At 44.0% G+C, this 22,347-nt stretch overlaps 1 protein-coding gene across 3 annotated transcripts in view; it reads right to left on the bottom strand.

Moving 5' to 3' along the window:
- Cog5 (component of oligomeric golgi complex 5) overlaps positions 1 to 22,347 on the bottom strand; it is a 293,171-nt gene that overhangs the window by 13,343 nt on the left and 257,481 nt on the right. For 2 of the 3 annotated variants that reach the window (XM_021179459.2, XM_021179458.2), the window contains exons 20-22: positions 6,145 to 6,271; positions 5,286 to 5,365; positions 159 to 305 (exon numbers count right to left, since the gene is read on the bottom strand). In XM_021179459.2, coding sequence (XP_021035118.1) covers positions 191 to 305; positions 5,286 to 5,365; positions 6,145 to 6,271 — 322 coding nt within the window. In that variant the 3' untranslated portion in view covers positions 159 to 190. Of the gene's footprint in view, positions 1 to 158; positions 306 to 5,285; positions 5,366 to 6,144; positions 6,272 to 19,791; positions 20,063 to 22,347 lie in introns of those variants that run through there. The other variant, XM_029484711.1, reaches the window with a different exon arrangement.

Raw genomic sequence — 22,347 nt, 5'->3', positions numbered from 1 at the left:
CAGCAAGTAAAATAGCCTTCCTCCATCGTCTGAGAAGGGGAACAGGTAGCTTTATGAGAAAGCCCTGTGGATGCTATGTGAAGGCTGAGATGCTTGCTGGAGGTAACGGAAAGAGGAAGGACAGAAAATCAACCATGATCTTTAGTTGTAGTTGCCACCTTTGGACGGGTCTGTTCATGGAGACTGCAGGTCACTGAAGAGCAGACATAGCCTTTTGAAGCAGCTGAACCATAATGGGATAAACTGGTGCAAATTCTTTACCGTCCCTGCTTCTCACTGACTGAACATAAGCTTCCAGGGCTCCCCTGTAAATGCAAAAGAAAACTGTCATAAGTCCAACAGTTTTGGTAGCATCGATATGGAAACAACAAGATACCTGTTCCTGGAACAGCGCAGTGCCACGGGCCAGTGTCAGCAGCCTTTACACGTGCATTAGAGCTACAGTGGCTGTGCCAGGTGAGTGGTGCAGTATGGCTGATTTCAGTCTTCATTTCAGTATGTGCTCTTTTCCTTTGTCCTGAAGGCACATGAAAGAATGGCCATAGCTGTGTCTCCCTCAGAGCTCAGCTAGGGGAGAAAAAGCCTTGGACACACATGCTCAGACAGACCCTTTGCGTACATAGTAACAGACAGGGCCGCCTACAGCTACAGCATTTTAGGGTTTTTAGGTTTTGGTAGGTTTTATGATGGGAAGTCTGAACTTAGCCAAGTACTTCCATGTGTTGCTGTGCCATTGCTTTGATAATCTTTGGTTTGTACTGGGGACAGGAGTCAGCAAATGGCAGCAGCATTCATGGCCCTTGGCTTGTTCCTTTATACCTAGGTCATTTCCCACCACCACAGCAGAGCTGTAGGGAAGCTACAAGGTTAGAACAGTGGTCTCCATGGGAAGACCTGTGTATGTTTGCCAAGTAAAGCTAAGTGGTTTGTAGTTGGTACTTCTTTATAAAGTCCCCACTGTTCTGCATACATACTCATTGCACGTCCCATTTAGCAATTCTGTTGTTTATTCCCAAACACTGGAAATAGCCAGTGTTGTTCAGATGTGTTCTTTACTTGTGTCCATCTGTCTTTTAGACATTTTAAGTAACATTGCTTCTAGATGTCGTTTGGTCAGCTACCAAATGCTTGGCATCGTTCTGTTCCTCTTTCCATCATGGAGCCCAGGGAACTAGTTCCCTTCAAACTCTCATTCCCATCTCTACGGGATCAGTTACAAGGTCCTCAAACTCACCCCACCTATTTCCACATCTGGCCCCCTGCCGACCACCTTGTTTCTGTTAAATGCTTTCTGTCTTATTTTTAAAGCTGCTAGCTGGGTCTTTAGCATCGCCTGCTCTCCACTGTTTGCAAGAGGGATTCCCCAGACAACCCAGCTTTGTTGGAAACAGCTATGCAGCCCTTTATGCCTCTTTGGGCTGAAAAAGATCCACAAATTTACTTTGTACTTCACTTGCTGCAGCTAAGGCCAGTATCCAATCAGGGAAGAAATCAAAATAGTATATTTCTCCCTCAGATAGGAGTTGGCAGAGGGCCTGTTTGGTTTTGACCATGCACATATCTTACAATTAAAGAAATGAGCTCTCTCTATCATCTGCACACTTACTCTTATCTTTGGGATGAATGCCCTTTCTTGTGTTCTCCCTAGACGGCTCTTTATCATTTAGGGCTCAGCTGTAAACATTTCCTCTTCCTAACACTAGGTAGCAAAAATTACCCTGGAGTCACACAGATATGAAAATCCTGACTACAGAGTACCCAGCATTTTGAAATTCCTGAAGGCTAGCCTCATGCTGTGTTCAGGGTGTGAGGGAGTGCATCCTTTGGTTATGTGGGAGTATGGACCGGCCATTACTAAGCCAACTTCTCCAATTAGATGTAATCCTGTTACTCTGGTCATATGCCTAGCCTCAAGTCCCATTAATCAGTAATCCTAACTACCAGACAGAAGTCAGTGCTCTTAGCATCATTTTGTGGGATGGTCCAATGTCAGGTATCAGAACCAACCCTTAAGGAGTTACTTCTCTCTGTTTTTTTAATAAATTTGAAAATTGTTTCTTTGCCAGTTGGCATACCAGTTTAGGCAGTTGCTCCAACTCCACAAATGTCTTCAAAGCCAGGCTGAAAAAGGGCTCAACCATCTTGAAGCAGTTGGGTATGTGTGCATGCACATGTGCACACACATGTACATTTTCCAGTCTTAAGAAATAAGTGGAAAATCTTAGAAACTAATGTTCCATGGTGGACACACTGTTCTATTTACAAAGTGCACTTAAAAAAACACTCTTTGCATTCGTAGGGCTAAGCATATACATTATATATCACATTGAAGGAAGTTTAGAAGTAAGTTTGGTTAGATTTTTCTTTTGATATTCATCAAGAACACCATTAGAACGACAGTGAGAAAACAGATTAAGCTGCCCTCCCACATGAAAAATCAAGAGCAGGATTTTTAAGCATTTATTAAATTACTTCATTTGCTTCAGGAAAACATTAGCTTTCTTGGAAGTCAGGCAAACATTATGTAAGAGGTTTGTAACCACACAAGACTGCTGAAGTTACCCTGACATAGGAGAAAGAATGGGTTTAATACTAAAGGATTGGCCTGGGTTAATAGGTCACACTGTTAGGTGACACACCAAGGTTAGGTGTTTTACAATTTGTCAGGCATTAAAAACTTCATTGTGATTAGTACTAAAATTATAAGTGAATTTTAAGGCATTTGAGATTTTAGAAACAGACAAGCTGGGAGAATAAGACCTAGCCTATGGGTTCTGGATAATGGCAAGAAGGCTAAGGGGGCAAGGATTCATACAGTTCCGCGTGTTTTCTGTAACAATGGATAAAAATACCATTAGGCACTAGTGAAGGCTAAATGGTTTCAACCTATGGGCAACAATATGATGCATTGCTCTCCCCTGCAAGTACCAAGATAAACAGATTTATATTTTGTTTGTAAGATACACAGGCAGATCCAACCATTTCCCCAGAGCCCGGGAATCTTTGTGTGCAAACTGACACTTTGTCTTCAGTGCATGGTCTGAGCCAGGTGAGCACCTCTGCTCCCAAGCACACATGTTGGGAGCATCTGGTAGCTGAGCTGGTGCAGCCCCCAACTTCCTCCCTGGCCTGGGTCAGTGATTGCTCTGACTTTAAAGTCAGCTTCACTGTTAGCCAGGCAGAAGAGAACTCGCCTTTGCAGTCTCAGCAGCAGCACTCGCTGTCCCACACCTTCCCTACTTCTAACAGCCTAGCAGGTGGGAGGAGCAGAGCGAGGCCCCCCAAGAAGCTAAAGGAGTTGCTGACATCTGAGACACCGCTTGCCCTGGGTCTGTCTATAGGGAGAGAAGCATCCATCTTTGGTAGGCAGGATCAAAGCACTTTTGAGTAACATGTAAGAAAGCACACCCTCTAAGACAAAGGTTTACTCTTGCTAAGAGGCAGGGTGCTGTGACAGTACAGTTTCTGTGGATCCCCCAGGCAGGCTTCAAGCAGGAAGGTTCTGGGGTCTGGTGTGTGTGTAAGACAGACGGGGTGTAGGGGATGGGAGTGGCTGGGACTAGGCAGTATTTATGAGTAGGGCTTTCACTTGCTAAATGTGAGCTTAGCAACAGCATCAATGATAAGATCGCCCAGGAGACATTTTTTAAAAGAAGCAGAAGAAAACAGATTTGTGATCACAAACCCACAGCAAGACAGCCATATAGATGAACTCATTTCAAGGCCTGCTGAATCATTTCCTATTATCAACTATATTGATAATATAAATTGATACACTCAGATAGGCTGAGTGCATATTTGGGACTCAGAAAAGAAGCCACAGAGACATTGCAAATTGAAACCCAAATGTCCTGACTACATCGTAACCCTTTTCCATGAGCAGGGTTAACTAGGCCTAGATACTGACAGGAAGCTCAGTGCTCAGCATTTCTCCTGTATGGGCCAGCTTCTTAGTGAGAAAAGATAAGGAACAACAGAACCCGGGCTCATCTTCCTTATCCCACACAGGTTCCTACAAGTTCTGACACCACACCTGTGGCTCACCTTCTTCAGTGAAACCCTTTACCTGACTGAGGCTCAGATGAGCTAGCGGGCCTGCCTTATCCATACACCTAGATTGCCAGAGTAGAGAATGCATTCAGGGGTTACAGCAATGGTAACTGATATTAGACAACCAGGTGGACAGGAGCTGACTGAGGACTTACTCATTTTCTAGTGTGGCTGGTTCAGTGATGGTGGCCTCCGGTGACAGGGTAACTAGGAATATAGGGTGTTTGAGGGATGATTAAATTAAAACATTTGGGGGTTGAGGTTTCTGTGGTATATTTGAATGCAGATGTCTGACAGCAAGTCTGCTGACCTAAGACCCCATTCAAGTGAGTTCCATACCTCAGCCTATTGGGAGGAGTGTGTGTGTGTGTGTGTGTGTGTGTGTGTGTGTCTAAAAGAGGCATGTGTCTGCACTAGCTCACCTGGGTGCAAAAAAACTAGAAACAAAATGTGGACCATGACATTTAACAAATGGACAAAAAGAAGCAGTCAGCAGCTGGAATGGCTGGGGAAGAAGTCAGAAAGGTTCCATCAGGAACAAGCAAGGGAAGGAAGCTTCAGCAAGGGGGATCACGGGTCAATACAAGTCGCTGAGTCAGCTGAACAAAACAGCAGGGAGAGGAGCTCTCTGGGGCTGTGTTCTGAGCGTGGATTCAGAGGGGAGCATTGACGGAAGTATTAATGCACCATGCTCATGGCTGGAGATGTGCACATGCGCCTGGGCCACAACCAGGGAAAGTGTGGTATTTAAATAGGTTCCGAGTTACAGGAACTGTCACTGTTCAAAGTTCACTCCCTCTGAGTGCCACCATGTCAGTGACTGCAGCACATGAAAACAACACAAGATACAGAGCCAAAGTGAGTCCTCTCATAAGTGACATTGTTTAAAACTAGTGCTCACGCTCCTTAGGCTGTAGCAGGGACAACTGTCCATGGACTGACTACTCTGCCCTCTGTGGGGCTGCCACAGTGAACAAAGTACATTCTTCAGCAAATGGCGGCAAATACTGGCACACATGTTGGTACAGGGCAATGTGAAGGTCTGGGAAGATTAGATAGTCCCTGTGCTCAGTCGTACACTGCAGAGGGATCTGACATGCAAATGCCTATGCAATGAAGTGGCCACACGGAGACACATAACTGTGTACGCCCACACAGTTCCTGCCCCTTCACCACCCACGCCTGTATTCCCTCTCCTGGACCACCCTGTGCACCCCTAGAGCACACAGCTTTACCTGAGGAGGAGCAGCCTGTCCTTTTCAGATGGGTGATCATCCAGCCACTGGGAGAAGCGAGCATGAGACCATTCTGCCCTCTGCAGGGATGCAACACAGAAACAAAAGCATTCTCAGCAAATGGTGGCAAACACTGGCACAAAAACACTGATGACTGAGGGTAAGATGATCTTCACACTTCCTGAAGAAAGTACAAAAGGTGGCACAGGGCTTCATGCACCTGATTACCCAAAACCCTTAATCTGCTGACATGGGCCCCCAAATAAATACATAAACAAACAAACAAACAAATAAACAGGCCTCCATCAACAGATCATTATGACTATAAATTATTTCTGTCATTTCTGTTTTGTTTGATGATAGGTTTTGGTTTTTTTTGCTTGTTTCTTTGTTTGGAGACAGGGTTTTGTGTAGTCCTGGCTGTCCTGGAACTCTGTAGACCAGGCTAGCCTTGAACTCACAGGGATCATATGCCTCTGCCTCCAGAGCACTGGGATTAAAGGTGTGTACCACTATGTAGACCCAGCCTGATGGTGATGACTTTTGAGACAGGGTCTCATTCTGTACTTCAGGCAGACAAGGAACTCATGGCAATCCTCCAGCCTCAGCTTCCTGAGTGCTAAGACTGTAGGCAGAGGACACTAGTCAGTTGAGACTTTTATAAAGGGCTAATTCTGGACTCAAGAGGTAAATTTTAGACTGCTCGCCAAGAAAACACACGCAGGCACTAGAGGTTCCTTCCATCTCTGTTCACTTTCAGAGAGCCATGGAGACTAACTAAAGCTGGAGGGAGCCAGCAGCCCACTTCGAGAGGACACTCACTCACACACTGCCTGAGAAGCCCCCCTCACTTCATTACCTGGAAGGGGGATTTCAGCTCAGCTGGTGCTCTTGTGAACAGAAACTGAATGACGATGCTGAATGGTATAATGTCTCCCACTGCGGGGCTGTCGGCCACATGTTCACTTGTCTGGAAGAGCAGGGGCCTAGAAGGAGAAGCAGAGGTAATTCATGTGCTTCGGCACGGGAAGAGGAGAGCCAGGAGGGAATCACTCTGCTGGAATTGTCTTCCTAGCCTGTTCTTTCTTTTTTTTTCTTGAGACATGGTTTCTCTGTGTAGCCCTGGAACCTGCTCTGTAGACTTAATGCTGGAACTCAGAGATCTCCACCTGCCTCTGCCTCCCAAGAATGGAGATTAAAGGCGTGCATCACCACCTCCAGTCCTAGATAGGTGTTTGAAGCCCCATTTAAAAAAAAATAAAAACTTCAGCCCCAAAGCCTGATCTGCCTTTAAGTTCCTTCCTTGGCATTTATCAACAGGCCCGATGTTACTTCACTGACAGCCAAGTTTCCTCTAGGGTAATTTAATTAACAGGCTAAAACCAACGAGCACGAAGCAGAGCACTCACGCTGGTGTAAGGAACAAGCCTTAGCCTGACTGACCCTTGAAAGTTTCTCTCTATCTCAATCCCTTCTTTGGGCTGTAATCTAATATGAATGAACTAAGCCGTTTCATTCTAAATGGCGCTATGTCTGTGATATGGTTATTACTTTGCTGATTAGTCCAGCGATTTTTGCTAGTTTCCTTCTCTAGTTCTGAGTCTCACTCCCACAATTTCATAGGAGCATCTGAAGGCCGATCTACTCCACTACCAACTCCTGAGTGCTCTGTGCCAACATCTGGGCAGGCAGGATGTGCTCTCTGTGGCTCTGAGTTCTTATGCATACGAGCTAGTGAGTCTGTTGGCTCTAGAGGCTCACCTGAAACAGCCAGCCCGCAGCCATACTTCTTGGCAGATCGGACAGATGACTGAGAAGAGCCATGGAGCACAGCCCTGTATCCTGGTCTCTTTCCTCAGCCGTCTTAACTATGCTAATGTATGAAGGCAGCAAGCCTGTGTGAGACAGTACGATCCCTCCCTTCTTTCACTAAGGAGCATTTATATTAAGAGCCAGGTGAGTGTGTTCAACAGACACTTGGTTCTTGTTGGATCCAAAATATTAGCGAAACTTCCTTATAGGAATAATCCTACAAATACAACCTACCCTACCTGAAAAATCGTTTGCATCTGAACTGCTTATGATGGTTAGCAACTTGATACATTGTAGAATCACCAGTGAAGGAGCATCATCGAGGGCCTGTGTGGACTGGGTTGGCCTGTGGGCATTTGTGTCAGAGTTTCCTGGGTTAATTGAGAGGAAGAACACACTATTTGTAGGCAGCAACACTTCACAGAAGGGTCCTGGAAGGGCAGCCTGCACTAGCTTGTAAGCACTGCTCATCCCTCTCCATTGTGGGTGTGATGAGACTGCTTCACGTTCCTGTTACCTGAGCTGTGCTGCAGTGATGGAGTACAAACAGGAACTGTGAACCAAGCCCTTCCTCTCCAAGTCGCTTCTGTCCTGGTGTCTGATCACAGTAAAAGGAAACTAAGGCACTGCCTCATCAAATAACATTGTTTTGTTATTGAGTTTTTTAATTATTGGGAAATCGTGTTCATTTTTGTTGTCTGTTACCAGAAAGCCAGGAACCTAATTCTTCCCGTGGCCACACTGAGAATTTGCTACATTACTCGAAAAATGTTCAAAGCCAAATTCATTTCAGTGTTCCCTGCAGAAGAAGTCAGGTCCTCGGTGTAATGCTGGGGTAGCTCTCACTTGCCAGGAGGCAGCACTGAGTCCTCCTCCGTGGGAGTCCTCCTCGGTGTAGATGATACTGTCTTCACTACTAGGTCAAAGCTGCTAGTTTCAATAAGGAAAGCGTTGCGATCATCAACAGAACAGCTCGTGTTTAAGCATTCACAGTTATGCCAGGCACATAGAAAGCTTTCAGACTTGAGGTCAGCAGGAGGCCTCAGACTTCACTATCACAAAGTCACAACTAGTAAACTGCTCACAGGTTGCAGCCCAACGAAAACTCAACTCTTAGAAACAGGACTGGGCCACACTCAGATCAGATGACAGAACTATAGAGGAACTACCCTAGAAAGTTGCCACTGCCCTAAGAGACTACAGCCTTCCTCCTGCTCTGGCACGGCACCAGATGGAAAACTGCCGGTACCCACAGATTCCAAGGACAGAACAAGAAGCAGACATCCAGCTCTCCCAGCACTCATGGCCAAGTGCACTCTGTACACTAGAGCGCCACAGGGCTGGGCTCTGAAGTCAAGGAGAAACAGGAAGTAGAGCCTGAGCTGCCAGTGTATCGGTCTGAGTGGCAGCTGTGCTCCAGATAGCAATGGTGCCTAATCAGACACCAGCCAATGACAGCCTAATGGCAAAATCCAACTGTCAGCTCACAAAGACCTGCGCCACATTTAACTTGGCTTCTGTCTCTATAGAGAACAATCTGCCTAGCCAAAAATCTCAGTCAGAATCCAGGCTGGAGATGTGAGTCATAATCTGTAGAGTAGAGGTTCTCAACCTGTGTGTGGAAACCCCTTGGGGGCGGGGAGGGTCACACAACCCTTTCACAAGGGTTGCATATCAGATATTTACATTACAATTCATTACAGTAGCAAAATTACAGCTATGAAGCAGCAACAAAATTAATCTTATCGTTGGGAGTCACCACAACATGAGGAACTGTATTAATAGGTTGCAGCACTAGGAAGACTGAGTGCACAGGAGCTAAACTTGCTTTTATGATCCAGGTATACAAACACTGCTTCCACCTAGCTTGATGCTCATCCCAAGGCCCTGCTGGCAGTCCCAACGTAGCTCTCTCCAACTTCACAGGCCCAGCACATGAATTTCGCTAGCTCACAGCCACGGCAGTGTGAGTGCACATGTAGGTTCCTGTGACTCTGGAGCAGGGCGTCATTTTTTGGAGCTGGAGTCACAGGTGTTACGAGCCATCTAGAGTGGGTGCTGGGAACTGAACTCAGGTCCTTTGAGTGACCTATAAACATTCTTAACCACTGAATCTCTAACCTCAGGATTCAAGGCTTTTGCTCACTTTTTCTATACAGAAAGATCATTTCATTATTAAATATAATTTGGATTTTAAAAACTTTTATTTTTAAATTGGCAAAGACTTATGTTAAATATTTCAAAAGGCATTCCATTTGGAGATACCTCTATTTTAAATTCGAACTCTTAAAAAAGCCAGCAGTTTTCTTGCTAAAGAAATGGAAAAGAAATTTAACTTGATCCAATCAATCTGATTACTATGTTTTTTTTTTTTTTTTTTTTTTTCCGGATTTTCGAGATAGGGTTTCTCTGTGTAGCCCTGGCTGTCCTGGAACTCACTCTGTAGACCAGGCTGGCCTCGAACTCAGAAATCCGCCTGCCTCTGCCCCAAAGTGCTGTGATTAAAGGCGTGGCTACCACACCAGCTGATTATTGTTTCTTCTAATATTACAATGTTAAGATACAGATTAAAGGCTCTGTGGATTGAAAGATTGTAAGTCACAGGATTGAAAGTCCTGTGACAGACTTAGATCTCTCATTACCTTAAAGTAACTCTGACCTAATTTATTCTTTTCAGAAAATAAACCAAAAAATTGGGCTCTTTTAATCCAAATTATAAAACAAAACAACAACAAAAGAATCCAAACTAAGTCCCTAATAACAGCCATCATGGTACTTTGTATTTAAGAACTCTATGTTTCCTAGGCTAGGATGCCAACTCATTCAGTAAAATGCTTGTCATGCAAGCATGATGGTTGGAGTTCAGATCCCTAATACATGTATAAATGCCTGGCCTGGTGGTACATGCTTACTACCCAACTCTTGGAAGTCAGAGACCAGTGTGTATGCCTGAAGCTACTTTGCTAGCTAGACGAATTAAATCTGTGAGCCCTGGCATTGGGGCAATACATTATCTCCAAAGATAATGTGGACAGAATCTCAAGAATCTCAAGAAACTTAGCATCAGCCTCTGGCGTCCACACACATATGCCCAAATGTACACACACACACACACACACACACACACACACGTCTTAGCTATGTTTTTAGTGCTGTCATAAGACAGCATAGCCAAGGCAGTTGATAGAAGGCTTTACTTGGGCTCTCAGTTTCAGAGCGATAGAGCAGGTGACATCATGATGCCAGGAAGCACAGCAGGAAGAAGGCAGGCCTGGCACTGGGGCAGAACCTGCGCGCTCACATCTTGAGCCCCAGTAGGAAGCAGAGAGAGCTAACTGGAAATAGCACGGCCTTTTGAAACTTCAAAGCCCACCCTTACTGACACGCCTCCTTCAACAAGGCCATGCCTCCTAACCCTTCCCGAACAGCTCCAAAAGTGGAAGAACAAAATATAACACTCCAAACATCAACAAAACTGTCATAACAAATAAACACAATTGTAGACGAGCAACATTATCTATGTAGTTTAAAATGCCATTTCTAGTTGATTAAAAATGCCCCCTTCTGCCGGGTGTGGTGGCACACGCCTTTAATCCCAGCACTCAGGAGGCAGAGGCAGGCGGATTTCTGAGTTCAAGGCCAGCCTGGTCTACAGAGTGAGTTCCAGGGCAGCCAGGGCTACACAGAGAAACCCTGTCTCGAAAAACCAAAAATAAATAAATAAATAAATAAATAAATAAATAAATAAATAAAATTGCTCCCTTCTCTCATCTGTTGCCTTAAATCCTCAGGCCACAGTGTGGTTTTACTGTGTTGACATTAGGTGCACTATTCCTAAGTTTACACAGCACATGTATCTCAGATCCTGAGGCTGAAAACACTTTAGATCTGGTTCCTGGCAGCTGAAGAGTCGGCGATGTTTAACCATTCCTGCTCTTGGTGACTGCAATAGCACAGTGGGACACAGAGCGCTAGTCAGTCTTTGTATGCACAAAAGGTGATTGCTTGGCTAACAGAAGGAACTGTGAACTCATGTCTTCAGAAAAAGAAAAAAGTCAAATACATCTTAAATGCTGTACATGGCTGAGGAATGGGTGACATGGCTGTGACTGTGGAGAGCTACGATGACGAGGGTGGTGAGCAGTCTTCGGGCTCCCTTCAGCCTCCCAATAGCCACCTCTTTCTTGCCTACACCTCCATGGGGGACCCAAGAGCCTCATGACTATCAAATCAATCCTTTGCGTCAACAGAAGGTCAAGATGGCAGCAGATAATCTCTGAGTCCGATAACAAAGAGTTCCTGGCTCTGTTCCAACCCACCCTAATATGTCGAACAATGCATTAACCATGCTTTGATTTATAATTTTATAAAAACTTTGTGAAATTAACACCATTTTAGAACATGGAATTTGGGGCAACCTGGCGCTGTGTTTCTGGACAACAGCTGGTTATATTTGATTCTCTCATTATCTTTGAAAATGAATTTTAAAAACTCCTACAGATGAAGAACACGTAGACCAAACATAACATTGTCAAGTATTACCAGCAAGCCTCAGTAAACCTAAGAAACCAGTGACTTGAAAGACAGTGTTTAAAATATCAAATTACAGGAGCAAAAGAAAACAGGAATGACAAGGAATAAAGAAAGCTGACAGGAATTGGGAAAGCCCAAGAAGGGCACCAGGGTAGGTGAAATAGAAGTGGACAGAGGGAAGAAAGACTGTTTCAGGAAGCAGTAGGTGAAGCGGCCCCACGTTCCATACCAGCCTCTAGGTACAGAGACCCAGTGCCAGCCCGTCAAACCCAACCCAAAAAGATGTTCACCGAGACACAAACAGGAAGGGAGCTAAAAGCAAAGACAAGTTCAGCAACAAGGTCCAGGAGAGTCTCAGGCCCTCAGGAAGCAGTGCTAAGAGCACCTTCCTCTTCAGTCTGTACAGCTGCCTCAAGTCCTTCTGAGCTGGAGAACTAGAGCTGAGTGTGTTTTATCTAGAAAACTAGACAGCTGATTTTCTTTTATCTTCAGCTTCAGGAAATTTAAAGCCAAATCTAAAATTTATCTAGGAAGTTAATTTAATAGTTTATATGTGTTTTTCACAATTATCCTTTAGGATACTTTCAATGCAACCTACAAAAGATACAAGGAAAGACAGAAAGGAAGGTTAGGAGAGATGGAGGGAGGCAGGGAGGGAGCATCCAGGCACACATGCATGGGACGAGCTGTGTCCAGGAGGCCTGGCACAGAGATGGAGGGTGAGATCGTTAGAAAGCAGCCTGGTAAACACGGCCTGCTTAGTCAGTCAGTCATCTAGCCCTGTGGAGCTCTAAGCCACTCACAGCTGTCTTTCTGACAGGATCAGTCTCTGGAGTGGTCACTAACAGAGGTGCCTAAGGAGCCCTCCGTGCAGCTGCACTCACACGTCACTTCCTGTCAGGGAGCACAGCCTGAGCCCTCCCTGTTCCTGACTCCAGATGGGATCTGAAGCACCAGCAAGTGAAAAAAAAAAAAAAAAAAGCCACCACCTGAAGTACTTTCCAAAACAAAAGAAAATTAATTAAGGTGCTATGAAAAGCAGAAATTCTACACTGTCATTCTTAGAGATTATTCTAAATATAGCAGCACTTCCAAGGTTACATATTCTAGCCAGAAGGTAGAGTTAATTAGTCAAGTATTAGATCCCTTAGAAAAAAAATGTCTATTTCTAGTTCGGGGAAAGTCACATTTAAATGAGTCATGGCTGCCCAGCTGTCAGTTTTCAGCCAGGCTTAGGTTAAGGCTAATCACGAAATGCAGGACAACAGCGGTCCTGCTGCTCCTGAGCCCACATTCAGGACCAGTGCTGGTCTCTTCCATGCTACTTGCCACCAAACCTACCCCTCCCCAGCTCTGAGAAAAAGCCTGAGAGGGCAGCAAGGCCCTGAACTTAGAAACTCGCATAGAGACCAAAGTCAGAGAGAGGAAAGCGGACTCCGCTGAGGGTCCACATGCAGCTAGCCATCTTCCCCACACAGGGCAGACACTGTCTGAAGCCTGCAGGAAGTGAGGCTCTCTACAAGGCATTTTAGGGGTCATGAGAGCTGCAGAAGAGAATGAGGCAGGAGGCTAAGGACTTGGGGTAGACAAGGTCTCAAGAAGGATCCCTGTTTGGAGTTTACTGTCTCTCAGCACAGACCATGCAGAAGACAAGGAGGTCCACGGGGAGCTCTTTTGCTCTCCTGGGAGCCATATTGGAGTCACTGGGAAGCAGAAGCCAGAAACATGAAGTCTTTCAATGGCAGGAATTTGCCACCAATCCCTTAAAATTTCTGGTCATTTCCTAGATAATACAGACAAATATTCTAATGTGTTTCTGGACCAATCAGAGTGAAAAAACTACTGTACTTGTGAAATAAGACCCAGGCTATTGGTAAACAGGTGTGGATAGCTCTGCTGCTTCAATCCGTCAGCTCTTGTGATCAGTATTACAGCTTAAAGCCCAGGAGCACAAGGCATGGCATGGCTGTTACTCAGTGCCCCGGTGCACACCCATGAGCGGGTTTAGCGGGTTAGCTGCATCACAGAGTAGCTGTATTTTTAGGCTTTGTTTTTTAGGAGCTTCTGCTTTGACTTCTACAGTGACTTCTGCACCAGCCACTGTAGTGAATAACGGTTTCTCTTTCAGCACAGCTTGGCCAACATTTGTTATCCTGATAGCAGTCATTCTTCCTTGGGTGAGATGGACTTCCAAAACAGTTTTTTCTTTGTTTGTTTGTTTGTTTGTTTGTTTTTTCAAGACAGGGTTTCTCTATATAGCTCTGGCTGTCCTGGAACTCACTTTGTAGACCAGGCTGGCCTCTGCCTCCCCAATTAAAGGCATGCGCCACCACGCCCGGCTCCAAAACAGTTTTAATTAAAACTGTTTTAATGGCTGAGGATGTTGAACACCTTTTCAAATACTAACTGGGAATTTATACTAATTCCTTTGAGACTAGTCTGCTCAGCAGATTAACCCACTTACCAATTGGACAATTTTGCTGGTGTTTATTTTTGTCCTTCTTTATATATCCTAGATATCAGTTTGCTGTCCAGACTGTAGCTGGCAAAGACCCTTCTTTGTTCTATTTAGTGTGTGTCTGCACACATACACATGCCAGTAGCCGTTAGAGGCTATGGCACTGGCCACTGACCTGACAACCCCCATGTGGATCACAGGCACTGAACTCAGGAACTCAGGCTGTCCCCTCACCAGCCCCACTTGCTTAGTTTCGGCTCTCTTCACTATTATTTCCTTTGCTTTGCAGAAGCACTCCTCTCTCTGTTTCTGTCTCTCTTTCTCTGTCTCTCTCTCAATTTCAATCTTTCCCTCTCTCACTCCCTTCTTTCTTTAACTTTTTTCTTTCACCTTTCTTTCTTTTCTTTTCCTTTTGTTTTCTCTTTTTTGAGAGAGGGGTTCTCAAACTCAAGAGATCCACCTGCTTATGCCTCCCAAAGCATATGCAACCACACTCAGCTTAAGCTTTCTAATTTCATGTAGAACCACTTGTCACCTTTTGAGAGTCCCTGTGCTACTGGAGTTCTTTTCAGAACCTCTTTCTAAACTCTTGAGATCTCCCGTGCGGCTCTGTTTTTACCGCTTGAGTATTTTCAGGATGTTTTTCACCAGTATTTCAAACTTCTTATGTCAACATCTTTGATCCACTTTAAATTGATTTTTGTTTCTCTCTTCTATATATAGAAACCCCCTGTTCCACTTCTCTCTTCTACAGATAGAAACCCCCTGTTCCATTTGTTTTTCGTTTTTTTTACATTATCTAACTGTTTACTTAAAAAAGGTTATCAGGTGCTGTCCTTTCTCTAACACATGTCTCAGATACATATGTCAAAGACTAGGTGGCAGGGAATGTAACTGTGACTTGTCTACATCTTCCTTTTTCCTAGTGTCATACAGGTTTGTCCCTTTAACTCGTTAATATAGTGTGATACACAGGCTCCAGCATTACTCTTTCTGATTCAGATTGCTTTGGCTATTTAGAAATCTTATGCTTCTATGTCAGTTTTAATTATTTTTATAGTTCTGTGAAGAACATTACCAGGATTTTGATTAGGATTACATTGACTACACAACCACTTGACAACATGAATGCTCTACATCAGTCAGCAGATAGTGCTTCCCCAATGCCATCGCTGTCCTCAGCACCTTACGCTTTGCTGCAGAGGTCCTTACTGCTTCAGGTGGCTCAGTTTCCAGGCCTTTTATCCATCTGGTTTATGGCAAATGGGATTTTCCCATTATTCCTTTCTTAGAAAGTTTATTATATATAGAAAAGATGATATTTTTGTATGTTGTTATTTTGCTTAAGTGTGTATTAGGTTTCATGGTTTCCTAATCAAATCTTTAGAATCTTTTAAATATAAGGTCAGATCATCTAAAAATAGGGATACTTTCCATTTTTCCTTTATTATTTGTGTCCCTTGTTAAGACTGAGCACTATACTGAATAGGAAGAGAGAGTGGGCACCCTGGCTCATCACTGACTTCAGAAGAATTGCTTTCAGTTTTTCCTGTTTAGTATAATGCTGACTAAAGATCTAGCATGTGTAGCCTTCATTATCCTGAGATATGTTCCTCTATTCTTTATTACAGGATTCTACACTTTGTCAAGGGCCTCAACTCAAACTTATATTTGAGTTGATCATGCAGTTCATATACAGAAGTTTATCTCTGTGTTGTATGACATTTATTGATTTTCATCCTTGGTTGAAACCAGAAGGTTATAAGGTTTTTCTTTTATGTAAATGGGTGCTTTAAGCTTTCTAATTTCATGTAGAACCACTTGTCACCTTTTGAGATTCCCTGTGTAATAGGGAATATGTCTACTTGGGGTCGACAAGATCTCAAGAAGGATCCCTGTTTGGAGTTTACTGTCTCTCAGCACAGACCATGCAGAAGACAAGGAGGTCCACGGGGAGCTCTTTTGCTCTCCTGGGAGCCATATTGGAGTCACTGGGAAGCAGAAGCCAGAAACATGAAGTCTTTCAATGGCAGGAATTTGCCACCAATCCCTTAAAATTTCTGGTAAATTTCCTAGATAATAATAATAATAATAATAATAATAATAATAATAATTCTAATGTGTTTCTGGACCAATCAGAGTGAAACCCAAACAGGTACGTGCAGTTGTTTTTGTATCTATCAAGGAGTCTGACTACAGCGGTGATGCTCTGTCTCTCCCTAGTTTCGGTTTCAGGATAATGATGCTTACTCGGTGGAGTGGGTTTGGTAGTTTGCCTCCTCTTTCCCATTTGTAGAACAGTCTGACCAGTACAGGTCTTAGCTCATCCCAAGAGGGTTTTTAGGATTGGCAGTGACCTCATCTGGTCCTGGGCCCTTTGGTTGGAAGACGTTTTGTTCTTCCTTACTTCACTGCGTCATTACACTTACTTGGTTTAGTAATTTAGCAGGCCCCATCTCTAGGAATTCATCCATGTCTAGACTCTTCTCGAGTCTTTGTGAAACCGGTTCTCAGAGTGCTCCCATCCTGGGCGCCTCGCTGAGTCTAGAATAAACATCCTTTTCATATTCAGTTTTATGATCCTTGGGTCCTTTCTTTTTTCTGGTTACTATTCAAAGAACCAACTCTGTCTGACTGGTCATATGTTACTCTTAGTGCCTGTTTCATTAATTCCTGCCCTGATCTTGAATGCTGCTTTTGGGTTTGGCTGGCTCTTGTTTCTAACACTTTGAAGTATCCTGTTGGGCTTATTTATTTGAGATCCTTTTGATTTTTGCTATAAGCATTAAAGCTCTAAGCTTCTCATCAGAGCTGCTTTAATGGCAGTCAAAGGTTCTGGGAAATTGTACATTTGCTTTCACTGGATTCTAGTAACTTTAAATGTCCTACCTATTCTTTAGCTATCCCATTGGTCATTCAAGCATGTACTGACAGGGAACTGGCACAATGGCTCAGTGGGTAATGGAACTTCCTGCCAAGCCTGATGGCCTCGGTTTATTCCCTGAAATCCATACAGTGGTAGGTGAGAAGCAGCTCCTACAAGAGCTCTTCTACTCTTTTGTTTGTTTGTTTTTTGTTTTTTGAGACAGGGTTTCTCTGTATAGCTCTGGCTGTCCTGGAAGTCACTCTGTAGACCAGGCTGGCCTTGAACTCAGAAATTCACCTGCCTCTGCCTCCCAAGTGCTGGGATTAAAGGGCTCTTCTACTCTTAACACGAATACTACAGCACACGTGAGCACACCTGAAATACTTAAATGTTATATAGTGTGTATGGCTGAGTGTATGCATGCCTATATACACATGCACTCCAACACACACACACACACACACACACACACACACACACACACACACACAGTGAGGTGGTTCAGTGGGTAAAGGTACTTCCCCTTCAAGTCTGGAGACCTGAATACAAGCCCTGGAACCCATGTTAAGTTGGAATGAGAAAACAGACTCTATAAATTATCTTCTGACTTCCATATGTTTGCCAAATTACATATGTCTGAGCACACACAGCAATAATAATAAAAATCAGTTTTCACATATCTGTATATTTTCTATAGTTACTGTTGCTATTGGTTTCTGGTTATAGCAACTATAATCTGATAAGATATGTTACTGTTTTAATTCTTTCATATTTGTCAAGACTTGTTTTCTGGCCTGTTTTAAGAGATTTCTGTGGGTCACATAGCAGATCGTAAATTTTGAATCTGTTAGATGGGTTATTCTGCAAATGCCTGCTATGTCCACTTGACTTGTAGTATAGCTTAAGTCTGAAGTTTTGTAGTTGTTCTTGTTGGTCTTCAGTTTAAATGGCTTATGAAAAATTAGGGTCTTGAGTCATTCATTATCACTGCAGCAGGACCCATCTGACCTTTTAAAGATTTATTTTTTATTTATATGAGTACATTGCAGCTGTCTTCAGACACATCGGAAGAGGGCATCAGATCCCATTAGAGATGGCTGTGAGCCACCATGTGGTTGCTGGGAACTGAACTCAGGACCTCTGGCAGAACAGTCAGTGCTCTTAACCGCTGAGCCATCTCCCCAGCCCCCATCTGACCGTCTACGCCCATCAGTGTTTGTTTTTATGAAACTGAGAGCATGCTGAGGTCATGTTACGTCCTATTCTAAGTCACTTCATACTGTGTAAAAGTATAATGGTTTGTCAGGTTGTACCTTGCCCTGACAGACTTCATTTTACAAACAGATTTGACTCCCATTTTAAGGATGGAAGATAATTACATGCAGCAGGTGGACTCACCAACACCACCATCTGTCCAACACCACCCACAGCACAGACAGATGACTTATGCCTAGCAGGAGAAATGGTGCTAACCTACAAAGGTATGGGGGTGAACTGAGATAGCAGGGGCACAAGAGTACATTAAAATCATATCAGTAAAACCATGCCCAAGAATGGATCAGACATGCCAGACCAAGAGAGGGTGTAACTCCTTCACTTGAATCCCATAAAATAGAATATTCCTAGCATGGTCATGGCAGAGGCTTGCACAAACTTGTCATTTGTTATCTGGAATATGCATAAGATACAGGTGGAGAAGACCCAATCACCCCTCAGCTCAGTCCTCCATGTTGACATGGCCCACTGCTATCGACTCAGGCATATGCATGTCCCTCGGACTTAGCTCCTGCTGCACACTGCGTTCTGCTCTTGTGACTCCACAGCTGGCTACATCTTCAGTTTCTACTCTGCTTCTTTCAAGGCCTGATCTTGACAGCAATAGCTTCTTTCCCAAGGCTGGTTTGGATTTGTTATCTTATCAATATATTGATCTTATCTATAAACACTTATGCATCTTATCTCTATACATTTCAATCCACCCATTTCTGAAAAGCTCCTATAGTACTACTGTATAGCCTCTTTACCTTGTATAGGTTCTGCAAATCACATATATGTATAGCTCTATATAGATACATTTATTGTATCCTGTGTGTTCTGATATGAGAGTTAATATTAACAATTAAGATTTGAGTTAATATTAGTAATTAAGACTGGAATAAAAGAGCCTGCATTCACCTCAGCCAGTCTGCTAAGGTGTAGGAAGACTGCTAAGGTAGGAAGACAGCTAAGGTAGGAAGACAGCTAAGGCAGGAAGACAGCTAAGGCAGGAAGACAGCTAAGGCAGGAAGACAGCTAAGGCAGGAAGACAGCTAAGGCAAGAAAACTATCTGGCAAACTGATGCAAGTCGTAGTGTACTGTTACTCAATAAACTCTTACACTATGGAAAAACACATGCTCCTCCATTTTTCTGGAATACAATACTCATGATAGAGTTCCTACATTTGGCACAATATATAGTTATGATTGTTATATCTTCTTGATGAATTATTCCCTTTATTAATATAGACATGGCCTGCTTTACTTGGTGAGATATAGTAGCACTTGTATATGGTCAATAGATCAGAGCCTTAGAAAGGTGGTGTCAATCATTCTCCCTGAAAGGAAAGCCAGCACAGCAGCACTTGTATATGGTCAATAGATCAGAGCCTTAGAAAGGTGGTGTCAATCATTCTCCCTGAAAGGAAAGCCAGCACAAAGGAGCATCTATCTTAGTTACCGCTTGTTCCCCTCTTCCTGAGCCTGGAGCTCTCTCGCCCTCTCCCTCCCTATCTAAAAGCTCCAGCATAGCACAGCCCCAGTTCCTGACTGTTTTCACTGATCTAATAAACTAAGATAAAGAAGGTTCCAGCAATGCAGGCTGCAGACTTCAGAAGGAAACTGTCCCTTCAGGGGTAAGGTGATGGGGCCTGCTGGAAGGCAGGCTCTGTATTTTAGAACCAGTGTCTCTGGGCTTTTCTCTGTCAGCTCGCAGATCTACGTGGGCATCCACACTGACAATGAAGAGTCAGTCTTCGGGCATCTGGTGCTCAGGGGTTAATGTCAGACTGCAGACAGGCAGGCAAGTCTTGACAGTTCTGACACACGTGTCACATGAGGAAATGCAAAGCCTGCAGGGGCAAATCAGGAATGTCAGCATTTTTCTGAGGCAGCATTCTGCCCAACTATGAAAAGGTTTTTGCTGCCTGAGGGACTCTAATGGAGAGAGCAAAATGTAAATGTATGCAAGAAGCTTGCTGGCTTAATTACCTAGTCCACTGATGTTACCATCAGAGAGAGTGCCCAGAGGCAGATGGCAGCATGCTGTGGAAAGGGAGAGCTTGCTAGGGCTTTGGGGGGTTGAGGGAGGAGCAGCCCTGTAGCTGAGATCTTAAGCTGGCACTCTCCTCCTCCCTGGCAAAGGAGTCCCTGCTGCCCTCTCCTGCTCCATGGCCCCTAACTCAGACTGCTCAGAATGAGGCCGCCTGTGGATTCCATAATCTGCCTGAGTAACTGGCTGCCCTGCCTCCTACCTTGTTAGGAAACATTTTCATGGATGTTATATTATTCTTTAACTCTTCTACTATTTCTAGATGGGATAACAATATGAGGAATTTAACAATGAAAATTATTGGCTTTTCTCACTAAAAAGTAAAGCTGAAGTAGGAAATTTGAAAAAAAAACAAAAAACAAAAAACAAAAAAAACCATTGCTGATGTAAAGGACAAGGCTTTGATGCCTGTTTACTTGTTAGTTTGTCCTGCTTCCCTTCTCCATACTAACACATAGCAGTGTTTATGGTACAGTGGGCCACAGCAACCATCTCCTTTGTAGCCTATTTTTATTTATTTTTTGATTTGTTCTTAATTTAGTGTTATATTAGGGAATATTTTTGTTTTTGTTTTTATAAAATTTTAAGAGCCAATCCAATATTGTCCATTATTCACCTGGACATGGTGGAACAGTAACTTTGAATGACCTGTAAATGATAGCCAAGATGCAGCATGCAGAGGGTTACTGGCTGATGGCTAGCTCTTGTTAGAGGGCTCAGCAACAATGGAAAGGATGCAGGCTAAAAATCATGGGTCCTAGGGTGGGCAGCGGTGGTGCATGCCTTTAATCCCAGAACTGTGAGGTACAGGAAGGCAGGCAGATCTCTGAGTTTGAGGCCAGCCTGGTTTATAGAGCTAGTTCCAGAACAGCCAGGGCTACAACAGAAAACCCGAATCAAAACAAACGAACAAACAAACACCAACTAACCCCAAAAAAGGGAAAGGAGAGGGGGAGGGGAAGGGGAGGGGCTATGATTAGGTGATTACAAGAGATTTCTTCTGGGGTTTAGTACACTCTCCTGGATAAAGTACACATCCCCTGTGAAGCCTAGGAAACAGACCTATCTCAGAGCTAGCTTTCTACCTTTGCATATCCCATAGGAAAGCTTTGCAAAGCACCCCCTCCGTACCAGCTCAGAGAAGTTGTGAGAACCTGTCTTTTCTCAATGGCAGCACTGGCAGAAGCAGAGCCACCTACGTATTCACAGCTCCCCTCTCCTGGAGCCTCAAACACATTCTTTATATACCAGGCCTGGGTTTGAACACCCTAAATAATACTGTGGTTTTATTTTAATTGTTAATCTAGTTTAATACTATTACCCTAGTCTGATCAAATAACTACAAGCTAGCATCAATTCAGTAGCTTTCTGTAGAATGACAGTAGGGATTCCTATCAGTAGGAATATTTTGGTACTATTCAATCCCTATTGCATTTTTCATTTAATTCAAGTATGTGGGGTGCTCTGTAGGCAGGATGCAATGCTGTTTCTATGCCTGGACCTTGGGAGCCCCGGGACTGTTTGCAGCAAGGAGCTCCCAGGAGAAAGGGCACATGCTTTCATCTCGGGGTTTGGAGAGAAGAAGAGAACACTGCCCACTCAGCAGAACAACTGCAGCTTAGGACTCAGGGCCCTGGGAGGCAAAGGAAAGCTGTGGAACCAAACGTCAGAGGATCCTAAAACCACTGTAGGCTAAAATAACCAAGTAGACAGTCAGAGGATACTATACAAAACGAGGGCCAGTCTTGTTTCACGAAATGTACATATACGGTTCTGCATAGACATGTATAATATAAGCTTGAGTGCCTAGGTCTGCATGCAAATGTATGGCAGGATTGGTAACACTGTGAAGTAAACTCGAGGTGTTGTAAAGGCTGGCCCAGTGCTCACTCTCCAATTATACTGAACTGCTGCTTTACTGACATAGGGTCTCGCTGTAGCTCATACTGAGATAGGGTCTCGCTGTAGCTCATACTGAGATAGGGTCTCGCTGTAGCTCATACTGAGATAGGGTCTCGCTGTAGCTCATACTGAGATAGGGTCTCTCTGTAGCTCATACTGAGATAGGGTCTCGCTGTAGCTCAT

This window comes from Mus caroli, chromosome 12 (genome assembly GCF_900094665.2).
Source record: "Mus caroli chromosome 12, CAROLI_EIJ_v1.1, whole genome shotgun sequence".
Lineage (NCBI taxonomy): Eukaryota > Metazoa > Chordata > Mammalia > Rodentia > Muridae > Mus > Mus caroli.
The sequence above is the reverse complement of the archived record's forward strand: the minus strand, read 5'-3'. Positions and strand labels throughout refer to the sequence as shown.